Source organism: Syngnathoides biaculeatus, chromosome 22 (assembly GCF_019802595.1).
Source record: "Syngnathoides biaculeatus isolate LvHL_M chromosome 22, ASM1980259v1, whole genome shotgun sequence".
Taxonomy (NCBI): domain Eukaryota; kingdom Metazoa; phylum Chordata; class Actinopteri; order Syngnathiformes; family Syngnathidae; genus Syngnathoides; species Syngnathoides biaculeatus.
This window is the reverse complement of record NC_084661.1, coordinates 15228499-15247244: the sequence shown is the minus strand read 5'-3', so window position 1 is coordinate 15247244 and position 18746 is coordinate 15228499. Positions and strand designations below refer to the sequence as shown.

The following is an 18746-nucleotide window of genomic DNA, read 5'->3' as shown; positions in this document are numbered from 1 at the left end:
TAAATTAAACATTCCTGGAATTTCATATTTGTAGAGGAAACACTTTTAAAATTGCTACGAAAAAAAGTTCTCCACGCGTTCATCCGTATAAATGGTCACATTTAAAGAATCTCAAACCATTGAAAAGAAGCGGAAGACCAGCAAAAGAAACCGGAAGCGGAAAAGACCACGAGCGGAACAAGTCAGCTCTCGCGATGTTTCCTCCAAAACAAGCGGGATCCATAGCAGCAATGTCGGTTAGACGAAGACAAGCAAATGCGACGATTGTCGAGTTGGAGCCGATGGAGGACTTGTCTGCTCGGGTCCTTCTCAAACAAATTATGAGCACTGAGCCACACAGCACTCCCGTCACCCGCAGGTAAGCAAAACGAAGCAAAAACGTGAGGCACGTCACCGAGCGAAGACGTCACAAAAAGTTAACATTTGAAATTTAAGCGGCTGAGAAGTCGAGTTGGCTAGTAACTCATTTTTTTTGTCATTTTTACAATATATATAATATACTGGAATAAATTGGCAACAGGTGACGTCAGCCAGAAGTGTGAATGTTTTCAAATTACAGGTTCAAATGTTTCTCATACGTACTTCCACTTTTCAATTATATTTCTTGGACTCTACACTGTTTTAATTGTCCTTTTATTTTGAAACATTTTTATTTCCTTGTATTTGAATGCTTTTAATCATGCAAAGCACACGCAGTTACCTTGTCCAAGAAAATTTGCTGTACAAATATATTTGCTTTCCTTTTGCAAAAGTCTGATTTCAAGTTTAAAGAGGTCAATGCAGTCCGAGGGATTAAATGGCTGATTTTGATTTTGTCCGAACATCCTTAAAATCTATCCCTATTTCATGCAAGGTGGTTGATTTGATTTTCTCAAAATAATAACTTTTTAAATGTTAAGATGTTTTTCCTTTTAGTGTCTCCAAAGAGCAGAGTAGCGCATTAAGATGCATCACCAGATCGAGAGTCAAAGCCGGGCGTGAGCAAATGCCGCAGAAGATCTTAAGGGACAGCATAAAGCGTAAGATGCGTGAGGTAAGATAAGTCCCTCACAATTTTGTCAGATCTTTTTTTTTTTCTTTTTTTAATAAAAAAACTTCACATGACGACTTTAAACTTCTCTTTCCAGAGCCTATCCAGGGACTCTCTGCTGCCTGTAAAAAAGCCAACCGCCTTGGCATCGCCGAAAAAGGGATACACGCTGGCCGCATCCTCCTCGATGTTGGATGACGAAGAGACGCCGAGGCACATTCTTGAGAACATCCTGCAGACGGGTGCGCGCGACACTCATGCAAGTCTTGACGTTGCCCCGCCGGGTCGTTGAACGGCGTCCATTGCGCTGTTCTGTAGATACGGTCAAGCCGCGTGTGGTTCAGGAGGGAGCGTCGCCCGCGCTGCCTCAGATGGCTTCAGCGGACTCCAGCATCGCCGACGACAAACATCAAAGGTGAACAATATTTGACTTTTTAAAAAAAAATTTTATGTTTGTGCAATAACACTTTGTCTGGCTTTCCATAACAAAATGTTTTAACTTTCAAGAACTGACCTTTCCGAGTTGGATCTGGACAATCTGACGTTTGCCAATGTGGCGAGCATTTCCAAGGGACTGAAGAGAAAGCGGCCGCGACGCAGCCTCAACGTGACCGCTTTTGAAGAGCACCTCAAGCGAGGCTGTGAGGGTGAGACGAAAGCTGTTGCGATTTACATTGAAACGTCCGCGGTCCGACGCAATTAGCGCCGTGGCGCCGGTCGGCTTTCAGGTTGTTGTGATTTCAAATGTGTTTTCCGTCTTGGGCAAAAATGTAAATTCAGTGAGTTCCATCATAATAAAACATTTCGTAAGGCTTTAATATTTTCACTGAGAGTATAACCTCCTGCACAAGTACAACAAGTATGCGAATAGGGAAATGGACCTTTCCGATGGCGATCTTAAGCTCCGCCCCCTTATCCATGTCCCATAAGCTTACAAAATGGCGATTGAACAGAACATGTTTGAAGTCAATTCTCTATTGCGTAATAATAGATAATAATGGGGTATGTTTTTTTTTTTTTTTGCCAAATGTGTCAGACTTGTCCAAGAGAGTTCTACAACAATTTCACGTTAGCATATGTACACGGAATTAAGATTTTGGACGGAGCAGGACACAATGTCAGAGTTACAGCGAAACGTTGCCGATCGATGAAAACAAACTAAAATAAAACTAAAATATTGCAATATTTTAACTGAGAGTATAAACTGTGTTGTAAAAAATGCACAAGTACAGCCAGTATGTGAATAGGGAAATCTGCACATAATTGACAGCCTCGCAAAAAGGTGTGTCATTACCTGCAGGTGCCACACGATGGTAACAAAGCATTTTTATTCAGTTAGACAAAGCTATGGCCTGCCTAAATAAAGCTCCTCCCATAAATTTCATCTGCGCTTGGCACTCTGATCAGATTGTACCAAAGCAATAATTTGTGCCCAGACATGGCTTTGGCCCGAGCACAAAAACAGGAAATAACTAAAGATGGGCTCCTCATAAAAATGCACAAATATGCAAATTTGTGAACTGGAAAAGTGCAATGCTTAATTACATTGTAATTACATTGTTTAATTGTGTGTGTTGACAAACTGTTGCATATTTGTGCAAACAGATGCTGAGAATGAAGAGGTGAACTCGACACCAGATGATCTGTCACTTTCTTTGTCAAAGTACGAATACACAATTTCCTTTTATATGGAGTGCGAGTTTTGGTTACGGTTTTGCGACGATAACTGGGTCTCGTCCTTCTTCGGTTCTCAAGCGTCACGTCACTTGTGAACGATCAGACGGAGCAAAAAGGCCTGCGGAGGAGAGTTTCTTACCATCACAAAATCACGGAAGATGAGTTTGGGGACGCTGTAAATAAGATGCATCTACATCATGGTAACTATGTTTTTTTTTTTTTTAATACCCCCCCCCCCCATTTCTTTTAGATTATGGTAATGAAGCTTTGTTTGTTTTGTTTGTTTACATACCACCATTCAACTCCACCCCCAGATGCTGAAAATGAAGCGGACAAACTGTCGCGAGATGATCTGTCGCTTTCCATATCGAAGTATGATGAAAATTTCTTTCCTCTATGAAATGGCAGTTCTGTGACGATAACCGGTTCTTGCCTTTGGTTTTCAAGCGTCACTTCACTTGCGGATGATCGGACCGAGCAAAAAGGCCTGCGGAGAAGAGTTTCTTACCATCAGAAAGTCACAGAAGATGAGTTTGGGGACGCTGTAAATAAGATGCATTTGGATCATGGTCATTATTATTATTATTTTTTTTTAATACAGTACCCACCCCCTCAACCCTCCCATTTGGATCAGGGAATTATGTTATTTTTTTTAATCTACCCCTAACCCCAGATGCTGCAAATGAAGCGGACAGACTGACGCGAGATGATCTGTCGCTTTGTATATCAAAGTATGATGACGATTTCTTTCCTGTATTATGTAGACTTTGCGTGTCGGTTACAGTAATGTGACGATAACCGCATTTGTCCTCCTTTGGTTTTCAAGCGTCACAACACTTGCGGATGATCGGACTGAGCGAAAAGCGCTGCGGAGAAGAGTTTCTTACCATCGGAAAATCACAGAAGATGAGTTCGGGGACGCTGTAAATAAGATGCATTTGGATCATGGTAATTAAGCTTTAATTACACACACATTTAAGCTGCGATCATGTGCTCGGTGCATAATTTTTTTCAACTGTTCACCTGTTATTGTGTATTTTTTTTTTGTTTTGGGATTTCCCGCTTCCCCCCCCCCCCCCTTTCTCAGAAGGGAGCGGATTTGTGCTCGAGGAGCCCGGACCCGGCGAGACCGCCCGTGCCGACACAATCACACCGGGTCCCAGCGAGCGTGACGAATTTGAGGTCACCGATGATATTGTCAACTCCAACACTGCCCTCTGCCCACAGCCGGATGCAATGCAAGACAAGTCCACCGTCGAGGTGTCTCAGGTTCAGAGGGTGCTGGAGCAGGACGGGGCGAGAATTCTGGACGTGACAGACGGCCTGGTGAGCAGAACCACTGCTGATTGCGAGGAAGAGGCGGTGAGTTCAGAATCAAAGGATGAAACCGAATTGGAGTTGAAGGAAGAGGAAGTCGAGGAAACTGCAGTTGATCCCAAAACAGAAGAGCTTCCCGTCGCGCTCCTGGAAGAAGTGGAGGATGCGGCTACACCTGAAAAAGAGGAAGCTGCACCCCCGATTAAAGAGGGGGAGGACGCGGTGATATCTGAAGAAGAGGAGGCTGAGGCCCCACCTGGAGAGGAGGAAGATGTAACGACGTGCGGAGACGAGGGGGCTGCCACAGACTCTCAAACTGAAAGTGTCGTCGATTCCCGTTCCCAAGAAGATGGCGCCACCGGGTCTCAGTCCGAGGAAGGAGACGTGGCCGAAAATGAGAATGATGGACCGCAGGAGGAGGAGGAGGAGGAGGAGGAGGAGGAGGAAAGCAATCACGACGTGGAACACATCGAGCAGCGATCTCATCTATCTTCGGGCCCTCTCGTGGTGCCCATTGCAGAGGTTGATGCCACGCAGCCCGGTAAGAATCTGGGGAAAAAATTTCACTGGTGGGGGGGAGAAGTCTTCTAATTCAAGAAAAATATTTGATACACGGCGGCAAGGTGGTCGACTGCTTAGAGAAAGAGGCGTCAAACTCATTTTTCTCGCGGGCCACGTTGTGGTTCCGGCTTCCCTCAGAGGGCTGTTGTGACTGGGGAAAAAAAGTATTTAATCATCTCATCATCAACAATTTATGAACTAGTTTTGGAATCAGAAATCAAGGGCAAATGTGTTTTTCAACTGGTAACACAAAAATGCTTGTAATATCTCAACTTCATCATGTATGATAATGACATTTTGAAATTTTGGTACAGATTTAGCGAGAATCATGAAAATTGACTCTTAGATTTGACTCCACAGGCCACATAAAACATGCGGCGGGACGTATCTGGCCCTCGGGCCTTGAGTTTGACACCGGTGGCTTAGCGAGTCTGCCGCACAGTTAGATATCGATAGATATTTGGTACGCCTCCCTATACTGGTGCAACATTTAATCAACTGCCATTTTGATAATTGATGAATCGTTCGGAGGCGGTTTAACTTAAAATGGTCCAAATCCTCGGATATGAGCCTCTCGGTGTAAATATTCTCTCGTCCTCCATGAAAGCAGGCTGATTTTTCTTTGTTTCATTTAAAAATCAGGCATTTGCAAATGATTCCTTTTACTTTGGGAAACAATGATGAATATTTTTACCCGTTTTCTGACAGACACGTTACAGTCCGCAACAGGAACTGAAATGTACCGTAATTCCCGGCCTACCGAGCGCACCTGGTTATAAGCCTCACCCAGTACATTTGTAAAGGAAATACCGTTTGGTATATACATACGCCACAGCTGTGTAAAAGCCGCAAGTGCCCACATTGAAACACGAGATATTTACAAAAGACGGTAAAGACAGTACACACAGAGTTTAACGCTAGTGCCGCCGTGCTAACGCTAGCGCCGCCACACTAATGCTAGCGCTGCCGTGCTAACACTAACGCGAGTGCTGCACTAACGCTGTCTAACAGAGCCGGTTAAAAAAAAAAAACTGTAAAAATCACGGCTGTAACATGCTAGCGCAGCGCTAACAGGGTAAAAGTCACTTCCTCGGCACGTATATTCCACCGGTCTCACTCTTACCTTTTCCGCTTGACTGCCCCTTTGCGGCCGTTACAATAAATGCACAAATTAGCCGCATCACCACATAAACCGCAGGGTTGAAAACGTGTGGGGAAAAAAGTCACGGCTTATATGACGGAAAATTACGGTAATCAAATAATTGAAAAAATTGTAGTATACAAAAAAACCCCTCCACAAGTACAGTTCAGTTGTATCTGCAATAACGTATGAGTTAACACACATTCGTATTCTTTAAGACCCTTGAATTGGATCGTACCCAATTATTAAGTATATTTACTTTGCAACATTTTTTGCATTTTTATCACAATATGTCGGGCGTAATTGTGCGCAGGCTCGTCGGAGTCTGAGAACAGGCCCCAGAGTGAAAGCAGTTCTGGTTTTGGAAGTGCTCCAGACGTACATCAGAACTCATCCAGCCCTGCGCAGGGAGAGGCTTCGGATACCGGGGAAGAGCCCGATTGTGGCGACCTGAACTCCTCGCATCTCCTGAGGGTGAGCAACGCCGACGAAGAGGCGGATCCTCCAGCTGAGGTCGCGGACTCCACCGAACGTGTGGAAGATTCGGAGGAAGACGACGGCCAAGTTTCCGAAGGTCCAGCTCTGATTCAATATGAGCGCTTTTTATTAGTATTATTATTTGCAGTATTCATTAATGTGAGGCCTCCTCCCCTCCTCCCAATATTTGCAGAAATCCCCATGACGACTCCAGCATTTGTTCGTGAGAAACGGAAGACTTTTCAAGTCCCCTACCCAATCTCACCCACCGTTTTCAAGCCTCAAGCTAGGCTAGTCGTACTTTTAAAATCACATATTTTGTTTTGTTTTTTTTCCTAATAATGTCTTTTTATCTCATGTTTGACTGACAAATCCCTCACGCGCCGTTAGTCGTTCAACTGAAGGCGTACCTCCGGTGAAAAAGTCTGTGAGGAAGCGGAGAAGCGGAGCAGCGCCGACGGTGAACGCCGGTCTCCCCAAGAACTACGTGATGGGGGCGTTTCGGCACTTCGCCAAAGCCAAAGTGTCTGCGGACGTTTACCCCGTCGTCAAAGACATGTAAGTACCGGCGAGTTTTTGAAATCATCAACGTTTGAAAGCACGTGAAATGATTTGCACTGCGTTGATGACGCCACCATCATCGGCTCCACCATTGTAGTCATGTTTTTACACGCAAAGGTTTGCTTTTTTTATGTATGCAAGGATCCGCCCTTAAAATCTGATGACAAGAAAAATCAATAGTATTTAGGGGGGGGGTAAAAAAGATTTGGTGTACATCTCTGGTGTCAAACTCAAGGCCCGGGGGCCAGATCTGGCCCGCCACATGATTTTATGTGGCCCGCAAAGCCACATCTCGTGTCAAATTCTTGTAAAAATCTGGAACAAAATTTCAACGGTCATATATCAGAAATGGTAAAGTTGAGATATTACAAGTATTTTTGTGTTACCAAACGTGAATAGTCGGAAAAACACATTACCCTTGATTTCGGATTCCAAAACTACTTCATAAATTGATGTAAATACGATCCATCCTTCCATTTTCTTAGCCGCTTATCCTCACAAGGGTCGTGGGAGTGATGGAGCCTATCCCAGCTGTCAACGGGCAGTAGGCGGGGTACACCTTGAACTGTTTGCCAGGCAATTGCAAGGCACATCGAGACAGACAACCAATTGCACTCACGATCACACCTTGGGGCAATTTAGAGTGTCCAATTAATGTTGCATGTTTTTGGGATCTGGGAGGAAAAACGGGAGTTCCCGAAGGAAACCCACGCAGGCACCGGGAGAACATGTAAACTCCACACAGGCGGGTCTGTGATTGAACCCGGGACCTCAGAAGTGTGAGGCCAAGGCTTTACCAGCTGAACCACCGTAACACCCTGTAAATACGATGAAATGATTAAATATTTTTTTTCCATAATCATAATGGCCCTCTGAGGGGAAACTGAAACAACAATGAGAAAAAAAGAGTTTGACACCCCTGGTATACAGTGACCTCGCTGGACCAATCCCTCGCAATAGGTGTAATCTGCAAAGTAGCTGTCATTTTTTTTTGGTCTTATACATACATAATATTAATCTTATGTAAATATGTATGTATATTAACAACATATAAAGTCAGGAAGAACCTCTCTTGGCTCACCTTACTTACAGTAGGACGGATGTTGAAAACTTTTCTCCGAGTGCCATCGTTAATTATCTTTTTTTTTTTTAACCAGAATGGATAAATTCCTCGAGCGGATGGCGCACGACCTGGAGACGTTCGCCGTTCACGCCGGGAGAAAAACTATCGAGATCGAAGATGTCGAACTGCTGTTGAGAAGGCAAGGAAGCTTTTGCTCACTTCATTTAGCCGCACGAGATGTGCAAAACACTGCAAATGTTATTCATAATTCATATCGTGCACGTGAGCGATGTTTGATTTTTGTCACCGTGCTCATGGCGCAGGCAGGGTCACGTGAACGACAAGGTGCCGGTGGAGGTGCTGATTGAAAAATACCTTCGCATGGAGCAGCGCAAGCTCCTCATCCCCATAGCGACCAGCGGGAACGTGGTCGTCCCAAAAATGAAGAAGAGATGAATTATGGATTGAATTTTCTCAGTCTCTGTAAAGCCTTCATCTTGTAAATGCCATTAGATTCGCAGTGAGAGAGTTCTTGTGAAATGTAACATTTTCTAATAAAGTTTGCTAGCAAAGCAAATTTATTTGTATAGCGCATTTCGTACACAAGATAACTCAAAGTGCGAGTACAGTATCGAACCTTTGTTTTCCTTTTATTCCTCCAGATTACTAATTTTTTTTGTGAACATGACCATGACAAGAATTGAATTTTTTTTTTTTTTTTTAAAGCTCATCGTTGCTGTACCCTAAAATGCAGCACAGTAAGTAAACCCCCCCAACCCCAAAACAATAATTTATTAAAATGACTTCTTCACAAATCCATATTATATATTACACGCGCTCCCTTGAATTTAGTCACCACCGTTATTATGTATGTCATGGTACACATTTTCTTTAATTCAGGATTGATTGTAAAACATTTTACACCAAGTACCGCCTCATAAAAATACTTGTCTCCACATAATACCATAACGAACAGATGAAAATACATTTACGCAGTAGGCCCAAGCATTCATCAAAAATTATGTTTAATTCCTGAAAAAAATAATTAAATATACATAAACATTACACACACCTTGAACTGTAAGATTGTACTCAAATGGCGGATATTTTTCTTAATAATTCAATGAATGTTTTGGGGTGAAATATGAAACTGCACTTAAATTTTTTGTTTTTTTTGATGCGAAGTATAGAACTTGAACTTTAGCAGTGATTCTTTCACATCCCAATAGAGGGAGCCTGCGTACCACTTGTACCAGTGTACAGTATAGGGTAAAGCAATCCATTTAATTAATAATCAATTAATAGCAATCCAATAAACGTTAATATCTACGTTATCCTGCCCTCTTATGACTTTGTGTGCGAACGTCAAGATTAAAGTTTTTATTAGTAAAACAAGAACGCCGGACCAACGAGGACTGCGCTCCCGGTGACGTCACACGCTTCAGGTCTGCCACTAAATAGCTAACAACAACACAAGAGCCCGGAAAGCTAGCGACCTCAAAAAAAAAAAAAAAAAAAAAAAAGAGGTAAGACCGTCGATAAATAACACTGAAAGCGAAATATACAAGACTCAGGGCTAGTAAAAAGAGAAGATGCCGAGAGTCCGTTGCGGCGTGTTCTCGAGTTGTAGCTTGTGTTCACCCGCGAGACGGTTTTTTGATAGTCTGGGCTACTATGTGGCTAACTAGCGGTGTAGCTTCGCCGCCTTGATTGAAGTTAGCCCGGGTGTTGTCGGTCCAACGACACACGCAACTCATTCCAAACGAGTTTAGTCTCACGTGTGATCATAGCTGTGGCAATATGGAAATATATTTTCGAAACTGTGACAATGTGGGTTTTTTTTTTTTTTTTTTTTAGCAGGTTGTCTACCTGCTAACTGTCACCACCGTACTTGCGCACGCGCACCTGTAACTTGCCAGCATGTGAAAACAGTCGAGACGTTTTCGACATTTCCACTTTCGAACGTGTGGAGTAGCGAAAGTACCTGCAGATATATTACAAATACGGCGTTGTTTGACAGCTGTGTGCTGGATGGGCCGTTTTTAGTTCTGTAGAATTTTTTAAAGATGAATTCATTTATTATCTTTTGGCCCCGTTTCGTTAAAAACAAACACGAAAGCAAAAGTTCGACTTAAAAGTTGCAGATACAAGACTGCATCAGAAAGGGGGACAAAATGCATTTCACTTTTCAAATTACTCAATCGTAATCTTAATGATTTTCGCCAGTTCTGAAAATCATTCGGATCTGCTGGGAGTTTCATTTCAAACCTCCCCATGATTAAAAAAAAAAGAGGGAATTTTGCAGTTTTCCCGATTGGAGGCTGCGGGGTATGCGAGCGCAAAAAATATCACGTTCAGTAAAATGTAAACTACTGGTGGCCGAATGTTGTGGTCTTACCTGCCTAGCGTCACATTTTGCAAAAAACGTGACCAGGTGAACTCGCAAGTTGCGACACTCTTAAGTCAAGTTACTACTCCGTAATAACGCTCAGTTCTGCTTTATTCCGTCGTCGTCATCATCATCTTCTCGCGGGTCCTGCCGCAGATGGACTTTGGGACCGAGCGCTGATGAGCGGAAACGACTGTTCCTCTTCCGATTGAGACCGACACCTACCGTCACCCTGGCAATGTCAAGGGTCCCGAGTCCCCCTCCCCCGGCGGAAATGTCCAGCGGGCCTGTCGCTGAGAGCTGGTGCTACACGCAGGTAGTATGACGTAGAAATGTCCTTTGTGCAGATATTCCCTCACCCGGCGGGCTCTTGTATACACAGATCTCGCAAAATTGCACTTTGCCGCTTATCGTCACGGACGTCCTGGGGAGTGCTGGAGCCTATCCCAGCTGTCAACGGGCAGGAGGCGGGGTTACACCCTGAACCGGTTGCCAGCCAATCGCAGGGCACATGGAGGCAAACAGCCGCAGTCACAATCACACCTAGGGGCAATTTAGAGTGTCCAATTAATGTTGCGGGTCACTGATGGTGGAAGAGTACACACGGCTCTGCCTTTGGTGCGGGCAGCGTGGGATCGATTCCCTCTCAGTGATGGTGTCGATATCCGCCCTGCGACTGACAGGTGACCAGTTCAGGGTGTAGTCCCCATTTCGCCCAAAAGCTAGCTGGGATAAGCTCCAGTTTTCCTGTAACCCTTGTGAGGATAAGCGGCTTTGACATGGTTTTGGGATGTATGGGGAAACCGGAGTCCCTGGAGAAACCAACGCAGGCACGGGGAGAACATGCAAACTCCGCACAGGCAGGGCCGGGATCGAACCCGGGTCCTCAGAACTGTGAGGCCAACGCTTTACCACCCGACCCACCGTGCCGCCCAAATGTTATCATGACGTGTGAAATAATCGTCTGGTGCAATAAAATACATGTCAGAGGCTACACCTAAGTGGGTGAAGTGGGTGAATTAGCTTCCACGCCTGCTAGCTCAAAAGTGTTTGGCGCGTGAAATCAACGTAAACGTGCACCCTTTTGCAATTCCGCTATGTAACTTCTGTTTGTGATATTTTAATAACAAAATGTGCAATGTTGTGTTCCTCGTGAAACCTCCTTTGACTGTTTGTTTTGTGCCTTTCATTTTTTTTTCCTACTCTAGATCAAAGTAGTGAAGTTCTCGTACATGTGGACCATCAACAACTTCAGCTTCTGCCGCGAGGAGATGGGCGAGGTTATCAAGAGCTCCACCTTCTCCTCGGGGGCCAACGACAAGCTGAAGTGGTGAGCGGGCGAGTCTCGCTTGAGAAAAACCCCTCGCGCGCGGTGTCTTCTTCCCCGGCTTTAAGCCACGCCTCCGGCCTCTTTCAGGTGTTTGCGCGTCAATCCCAAAGGTCTGGACGAGGAGAGCAAAGACTACTTGTCGCTCTACCTGCTGCTGGTCAGCTGTCCGAAGGCCGAGGTCCGAGCCAAGTTCAAGTTCTCCATCCTCAACGCCAAGGGGGAGGAGACCAAAGCCATGGGTGAGCGGGATCCGGTCGGAACCTTTTTTTCTCGGTTTTGCGTTTGCGCCGACCATCTGATGACTGTGTGTTCGTCCTTCTGACCGAGCAGAAAGCCAGCGGGCGTATCGCTTCGTGCAGGGGAAAGATTGGGGCTTTAAAAAGTTCATCCGGCGAGACTTTCTCCTCGATGAAGCCAACGGTCTCCTGCCCGACGACAAGCTCACGCTCTTCTGCGAGGTACGCCGCCGTCGTGGAATGGAGCCGTTTTGCTGCGTTCAATTGCTTGATGGGTTCGCGCTCATCAAAGGTTGACGGAAAGGTGGCTCCAAACACAAAGAAGTGGCAAAAACACTTACCGTAATTCCCGTCCTACGGAGCGCAGCTGGTTACAAGCCTCACCGAGTACATTTGTAAAGGAAATACCATTTGGTACATGCATACGCCGCAGCTGTGAGAAAGCCGCACGTACCCACATTGAAACACGAGATATTTACAAGAAAGACGATACACAGAAAGAGTTTAACGCTAGCGCGGCGCTACTGCGGCACTAACGCTAACGCCACGCTAAGGCTAGTGCTAACTCTAGCGCCGCGCTAAAGCTAGTGCTAACTCCAGTTCAGTCACTCCGAACAAGTTGCTCTATCCATCGATGCCACGTGTGCCAAAAATGGCGTAAGAACTCAATGACCTTCTGACCAAACGGAGTTGTCCCGTCAAATCTTTGCCACCGACATACTGTTTTTACAGGAAGTGCCCCAAAATAAGCGTCCTGACACCAAGAACATTGGTGAACAAGGTTCCGCTACATAAACATGAACTAACACAAGGGAATGTTTTCTCTCAATAGCATAAATTCTTCTTTTAGAGCAAAGAAGAATTCACTCTTTAGTTCAAATAAATAACAAAATTTACTTTTTATAACTGACACTTATGGCAGCTACAGCAAGATATTTACAAAGAAAGACAGTACACAGAGTTTAACGCTAGCACGGTGCTACTGCGGCGCTAACGCTAGCGCCACACTAAAGCTAGTGCTAACGCTAACAGGGCCAGTTAAAATAGAACGAAGACACGCCAGTAACACAGCAGGTGAGCCGAGTTTTTCAAAATGACAGTTGATGCGCGTCCATCTGGGCTTGTTGCCATCGCTTGAGGAGTCTTGGGCGTCTTGTATCGCAGGTGAGCGTGGTGCAGGACTCGGTCAACATATCCGGCCAGAACACCATGAACATGGTGAAGGTCCCCGACTGCCGACTTGCCGACGAGCTGGGGGGCTTGTGGGAGAACTCCCGCTTCACCGACTGCTCCCTGTGCGTGGCCGGCCAGGAGTTCCAGGCTCACAAGGCCATCCTGGCAGGTAGCCACGCAAATCGCGTGCGAAAAAGAAATCCTTCTCTTCACGATTTCGTCACGCAATTCTCGTTCCTGTTCTTCTTTCAGCACGCTCGCCTGTGTTCAGTGCTATGTTTGAGCACGAGATGGAGGAGAGCAAAAAGGTGAGTCAGATGGCCTTCCTGTGCGGTTTCACTGCAGTTAAGTGCGGGGTTGTTGTCATGTTTGGCGAATCGGATGCGAGGAAATGAAATTGTGTTGCTTCCCTTTCTGGATGCATACTTCATATGATATATCATGTTCTATTCTTAGAACCGCGTGGAAATCAACGACGTGGAGCCAGAGGTCTTTAAAGAGATGATGTGTTTCATTTACACTGACAAGGCCCCCAACTTGGACAAGATGGCCGACGACCTTCTCGCTGCAGCTGACAAAGTAAGGTCACGATATTATTTATTCACATGTGACATTGTAGATATAGCATGAAATAACACGAAGTAATAAAAAATTACTCCATGTAAGGTAAAAATAAAATGAAGTGAAAAAATTGTAAATGTATTCAAAGCTACAAGCATTGTTGTTGGATTGTTTCATCTTTTAACGTATTTTTTATTTTAAAAAGCGATTGTTTTGTATACCACTAGAGGGAGCCAGTGCTAGCACAAGTGTTCCTCGTACTGTGATACACTTTGCGATTCAATGGTTTTCGTTTTCTTGGTCGAGTACATGTTAGGTTCATGGTGTCGATATTTTACGATATTTATTCTCCTTTTTTTGTGTTGCCGCCACCTTTTGGCAACTACAGTGGTACCTCGGTTTTCGAACGAAAATGTAAAGAGAAAATCGGTATTCGGACGCCCCGAGCAGCTGACCCACGACGATTTGTTATCGTGCTTTCGAAGGCACCCCCGAAAAAAAACGGAAACGACGTAACGTCGCTACAGATACGGCAATGCACTCCCAGGCCAGCATACTCTACTACTAAAGCATACATTTTGAGCAAAAAATAAATATATTTCTTAAATGATTTAATTATATAAAGTATTTAATCTAGACATGTATTTCTACTATGCAGTTTATTATCAGGAAAAGCTAAAAAAAAAAAAAAAAGGCTTTGAAAAAACTTTTTTTAGAGTTGGAACGAATTATTTCATTTTCCATTTATTGTAATGGGAAAATACGCTTTTGTTTTTGAACGTTTCGGTTTTTAACCGGCCTTCTGGAACGGATTGCAGTCAACAACCGAGGAACTACTGTATATGCAATTACAACCCCCTTGACTGAACCCCAGCTAACGGGCACACGGGTACGCGTGAAGCATTTCACTGCGTTGACAACGTCCTCCTCTTCCTCAGTACGCCCTGGAGAGACTGAAGGTCATGTGCGAGGACGCACTGTGCACCAGCTTGTCCGTGGAGAACGCGGCCGAGATCCTCATCCTGGCCGACCTGCACAGCGCCGACCAGCTCAAAACGCAGGCGGTCGACTTCATCAACTAGTGAGTTCTCACACATACACTCACCGTACAAATACTTTGTTTTTTTAAAACTGTATTTAAGACATTTAAGCTTTAACTCGGTCCTGGTCTGACTCAAAGCCGACCGTTAGATATTGTCAAAGCTGGGCAGTGAGGTTGGGGCAACGGTCAACCTTGCGGTTTATGCGGTGATGCGGCGCTAGCGTTCGCATAGCATTAGCGCAGCATTACTGTTAGTGGACCTGGTTAGAAGCCTCTGTACACAGAGTTTAGAGCTAGCGCCGTGCTAACGCTAGCGCCATGCTAACACTAGCTCCGCATTAACGCTAACACCACGCTAACACTAGCGCCGCGCTAATACTAGCGCCGCGCTAACACTAGCATCGCGTTAACACTAGTGTTAAACTCTGGTGTACCAAGGCTTATATCCAGGTCCGTTCTGGAGGCCGGGAATTACGGTAATAATAGAAGTGAACTGTCAACAGCAAAAATACCTAATTTTTGATGTTGTGTAAAATTATTGCACATTTTCCAAAATCCAAGCCTTAATTATCAAGAAAAAAACCTCACCTAATCCTTAAAAGTGCTTGAAAATGCTACATTGTTGTCAAAGAAGATGTTGAAGAGAAAAATACCGTAATTTCTGACCTACAAGCCGCGACTTTTTTTCCACACGCTTTCAACCCTGCGGTTTATGGGGTGATGCGGTCCTAGCGTTAGCGCACCTGCTTATAAACCTCGGTACACAAGAGAGTTTAACGCGAGCGCTGCGCTAACATTAGCACATTTTACAAGATCAAAGCCTTAATTATCTAGGGAAAAAAAAAGTCACCTGATCCTTAAAAGTGCTTCAAAATGCCACATGGTTGTCAAAGATGATGAAAAGAAAAATAATGAAAGTAATATTTCACTTTGAGGCAGAGATCCCAGAGGGAAAAAAAGTATTTAATTTTCACAACAAAATGAATTTTAACTCACTTCCAAGCATTTTATGTACCGTAATTCCCGGCACGGCGCCAGTGTTTGTGCGGCGCTAGCGTTAAACTCTTTCTGTGTACCGAGGCTCATAACCAGGTGCGCTAACGCTAGCGCCGCATCACCGCATAAACCGCAGGGTTGAAAGCGTGTGGAAAAAAAGTCGCGGCTCGTACGCCGGAAATTACGGTGTGTATTTTTTTTTTTTGTCGCATTATATTGCGGAGATGTCTCCGGATCTGTGCGGAACCGATTGAACGCTGTACTCCGTGCCCCTCCCCGTGTGTTTTTATCTCCTCCCCCCGCAGCCACGCCGCTGAGGTGATGGAGACGGCGGGCTGGAAGTCCATGGTGGATTCCCATCCTCACCTGGTGGCCGAAGCGTACCGCTCGCTGGCCTTGGCCCAGTGCCCGTTCCTCGGACCGCCACGCAAGCGCCTCAAACAATCCTAATGGGCCCGCCGCTTTTAGCGCGTCACACAAACGTCCCCTTAATGCCCGCAAAAACGGAGAAACCCCCTGGCCCCCCCTGCCGCCCCCACACTTTTGCTGTTACCTACTACACTACCTACAGCTTCCCCACCCCTGAGCTGCCACTTCTGCCCCCCTCCCGATCCAGAACCTGCTGTATTTTTAGTCCCTTCTAATGACGGAGGGAAGAGCGAGGAGGAGAAGGGGGAGGAGTGGCAAGCGGATATTTGTCGTTTACAGAAAAAAAAAAACCAAACCTGCACTTTCCTCCGCGGCTAGTGAGGTGGGACCTCGCGGTCTTTTCAGTTTTTATTATTATTATTTTTTTTAATCTTTTTCCGTTTGCGGGAGACCGGAATCCTTCGACTGCGATGGAAAGCGGACGCCAAGCGCTCGCGAGGTCCTTTGAACGTTTGATATGATTTCAGCTTCCTCGGTGCGGAGTGGAGGCCAAAGAGGACACGGAAGCGAGGATTTACACTCGGAAAGGACCCCCCCCCCCCCCCCCCACGAAAGGCACCAAAAGGGCTAGTGAAACGGAGAAAAAAAAACAAACGAGAAAAAAGGGGTTTCCTCAAAGAAATTTGGGAACGATTGCACTGAAAGAATACCCAGGCCCCCCAATCACGCGAACTTTATTTATACAGCGCTTCTCACGCATAACGCGCGACGCTTCACACGGATACAAATCAACTCCAACAATCAAGCGCCACCAGCACGAAGGCCGGAAATGCTGTCGGAAAGCACACGGACGAACTCCGGCCCCACGCGGGACAAGAATACCCTTTAAAGATGCTTTATCACAGACCTCCGTTTATTATTCCCCCCCCCCGAATCGAAAACAGGTAAACGACAGTGACTAGCGACGCACGGCTAGATATCGTGTACTCGTGGGTACTCTTGAAAGCCAAACTAATCCGAGGTACAGTGAAGAAAATAAGTATTTGAACACCCTGCTGTATTGCAAGCTCTTAGAAATCATGGTAGGGGCTGAAATTTTCATCGTCGGTGCATGCCCACTGTGAGAGAGATCATCTAAAAAGACAAATCCAGAAATCACAATGTATGATTTTTTTTTTTTAACGATTTATTCGTGTGTTACCGCTGTAAATAAGTATTTGAACACCTGTCAATCAGCACGAATTCTGACCCTCAAAGAACTGTTAGTCCGCCTTTAAAAGTTCACCTCCACTCCATGTTTTATCCCGAATCAGATGTAACCATGTTTGGAGGAAGCCGAATGATGAGTTCCATCCCAAGAACACCATCCCTACTGTGAAACACGGGGGTGGTAGCTTCATGCTTTGGGGGTGTTTTTCTGCACATGGGAGAGCACGACCGTGGCCATGTACTGTGAGTTTTTGGGGAACAACCTCTTTCCCTCAGTCAGAGCATTGAAGATGGGTCGTGGCTGGGTCTTTCAACGTGACAATGACCCGAAGCACATAGCCAGGAAAACCGAGGAGTGGCTCCGTAAGAGGCATATCGGGGTTCTGGTGTGGCCTAGCCAGTCTCCAGACCTAAACCCAATAGAAAACTTTGCGTCTCTCACCGACAGCCCAGAAACCTGTCTGATCTAGAGAAGATCTGTGCGGAGGACTGGGCCAAAATTCCTCCCGCAGTGCATGCAAACTTGGTGAATAACTACAGGAAACGTTTGACCTCTGTAATTGCAAACAAAGGCTACTGCACCAAATATTAACATTGGTTTTGTCAGGTGTTCAAATACTTATTTGCAGCTGTAATATTCAAATATCTTACAAATCTTTTCGAGATGATCTCTCTCACAGTGGACATGCACCGACGATGAAAATTTCAGACCCCTCCATGATTTCTAAGTGGGAGAACTTATAATATAGCAGGGTGTTCAAATACTTATTTTCTTCACTGTATCTGCATTCAAAATAACAAACATGCATGCATGTGTTTTCAACGCTTTTTCCCATCAAAACTCACTCTGTCTTTTTTTTTTTTTTTTTTTTAAATCAACATTCGCCAACAAATTTTCTTTGCGGGCATGTCGACTGATGGCCATTTTAAATGAAATGAACACGTTTTAATGTTCAAATGAGACCAGAATGTGAATAGAGAAGAAAAAGAAAAATACACAAAACAGTTGAAAGGGTTCTTTGTTTTTTTTGCCAGTGAAGGGGGGGGTGCTCAAAGAATTAAGGAACCGTAGTTTCTTTCTTTCTTTCTTTCCTGTAGATAAGTGACACTTAGTTGTTGCCATTTTTTTGTTCCCGAAAGAATAAACCACAAGTATTTTGTATTGAACGCAAAGCTCGAGTGCTTTTATTTCCCCCCCCCATGTGGGATGACAAATAATTTCAGTTTTGGAAAAATTACAAAATTACTCCAAATCATCAAAAAGCCTCAAGGTTTTGTGCTAACACCGACTGCTATATTTAAAATAAAATAAAATAAAATAAATGCAGAGTTACGGCAACGTTACATTTACGGTGTGATGCCTCCATCAGGTGACCAAAAAATTAGTTTTGGAAGGCAAATTATCAAATCTTTATTGAGCGATCACGTCACCCTCCATACTTATAAAAAAAAAACAAATGGAACTTGTGTGTGAAAATAATTTAATCTCCAAAAAGTGGGCGTTACAATGAAAATTTGGGAACCACTGGTTGAAAGTGGCAAGTGAGTCACGTGGCGTCCAAAGTGGAAGTTGTAATTTTTTAGGTTGGACGACAGGGGGCAGCAGCACGACGC

General features: G+C 44.9%; 2 protein-coding genes across 4 annotated transcripts; both read left to right on the top strand.

Moving 5' to 3' along the window:
* Positions 1-134: 134 nt before the first annotated feature.
* Positions 135-8404, top strand: cenpt (centromere protein T). Of its 2 annotated transcripts, none has more exons than XM_061811066.1 (17): positions 135-358; positions 916-1033; positions 1128-1272; positions 1349-1445; positions 1538-1677; positions 2636-2693; positions 2786-2907; positions 3022-3079; positions 3155-3276; positions 3381-3438; positions 3534-3655; positions 3798-4565; positions 6040-6300; positions 6397-6493; positions 6594-6761; positions 7922-8026; positions 8151-8404. In XM_061811066.1, exons 1-17 carry the CDS (start codon positions 195-197, stop codon positions 8281-8283), a joined length of 2736 nt encoding a protein of 911 aa, XP_061667050.1. In that variant the 5' UTR covers positions 135-194; the 3' UTR covers positions 8284-8404. The 2 variants fall into 2 exon arrangements, with proteins under 2 accessions (XP_061667050.1, XP_061667049.1); XM_061811065.1 differs by having other exon boundaries at positions 136-358; positions 3795-4565.
* A 744-nt stretch (positions 8405-9148) lies between these two features.
* On the top strand, positions 9149-18299 carry spop (speckle type BTB/POZ protein). 2 transcript variants are annotated; one of them, XM_061810954.1, is made up of 10 exons: positions 9149-9272; positions 10373-10532; positions 11425-11546; positions 11634-11785; positions 11877-12004; positions 12947-13124; positions 13208-13263; positions 13412-13534; positions 14455-14597; positions 15860-18299. In XM_061810954.1, the coding sequence occupies exons 2-10, from the start codon at positions 10455-10457 to the stop codon at positions 16002-16004; spliced, it is 1125 nt and encodes a 374-aa protein (XP_061666938.1). In that variant the 5' UTR covers positions 9149-9272; positions 10373-10454; the 3' UTR covers positions 16005-18299. The 2 variants fall into 2 exon arrangements, with proteins under 2 accessions (XP_061666938.1, XP_061666937.1); XM_061810953.1 differs by lacking the exon at positions 9149-9272 and having other exon boundaries at positions 10067-10532.
* The last annotated feature ends 447 nt before the right edge of the window (positions 18300-18746 follow it).

Bases quoted from the DNA above. Each gene is read 5' to 3' on its own strand.
- spop (XM_061810954.1), top strand. From the start codon at position 10,455: ATGTCAAGGGTCCCGAGTCCCCCTCCCCCGGCGGAAATGTCCAGCGGG. The intron at 10,533-11,424 runs GTAGTATGACGT...TTCCTACTCTAG, and splicing joins AGAGCTGGTGCTACACGCAG to ATCAAAGTAGTGAAGTTCTC. The intron at 12,005-12,946 runs GTACGCCGCCGT...CTTGTATCGCAG, and splicing joins AGCTCACGCTCTTCTGCGAG to GTGAGCGTGGTGCAGGACTC.
- cenpt (XM_061811065.1), top strand. From the start codon at position 195: ATGTTTCCTCCAAAACAAGCGGGATCCATAGCAGCAATGTCGGTTAGA. The intron at 1,446-1,537 runs GTGAACAATATT...TTAACTTTCAAG, and splicing joins GCCGACGACAAACATCAAAG to AACTGACCTTTCCGAGTTGG. The intron at 6,762-7,921 runs GTAAGTACCGGC...TTTTTTAACCAG, and splicing joins TACCCCGTCGTCAAAGACAT to AATGGATAAATTCCTCGAGC.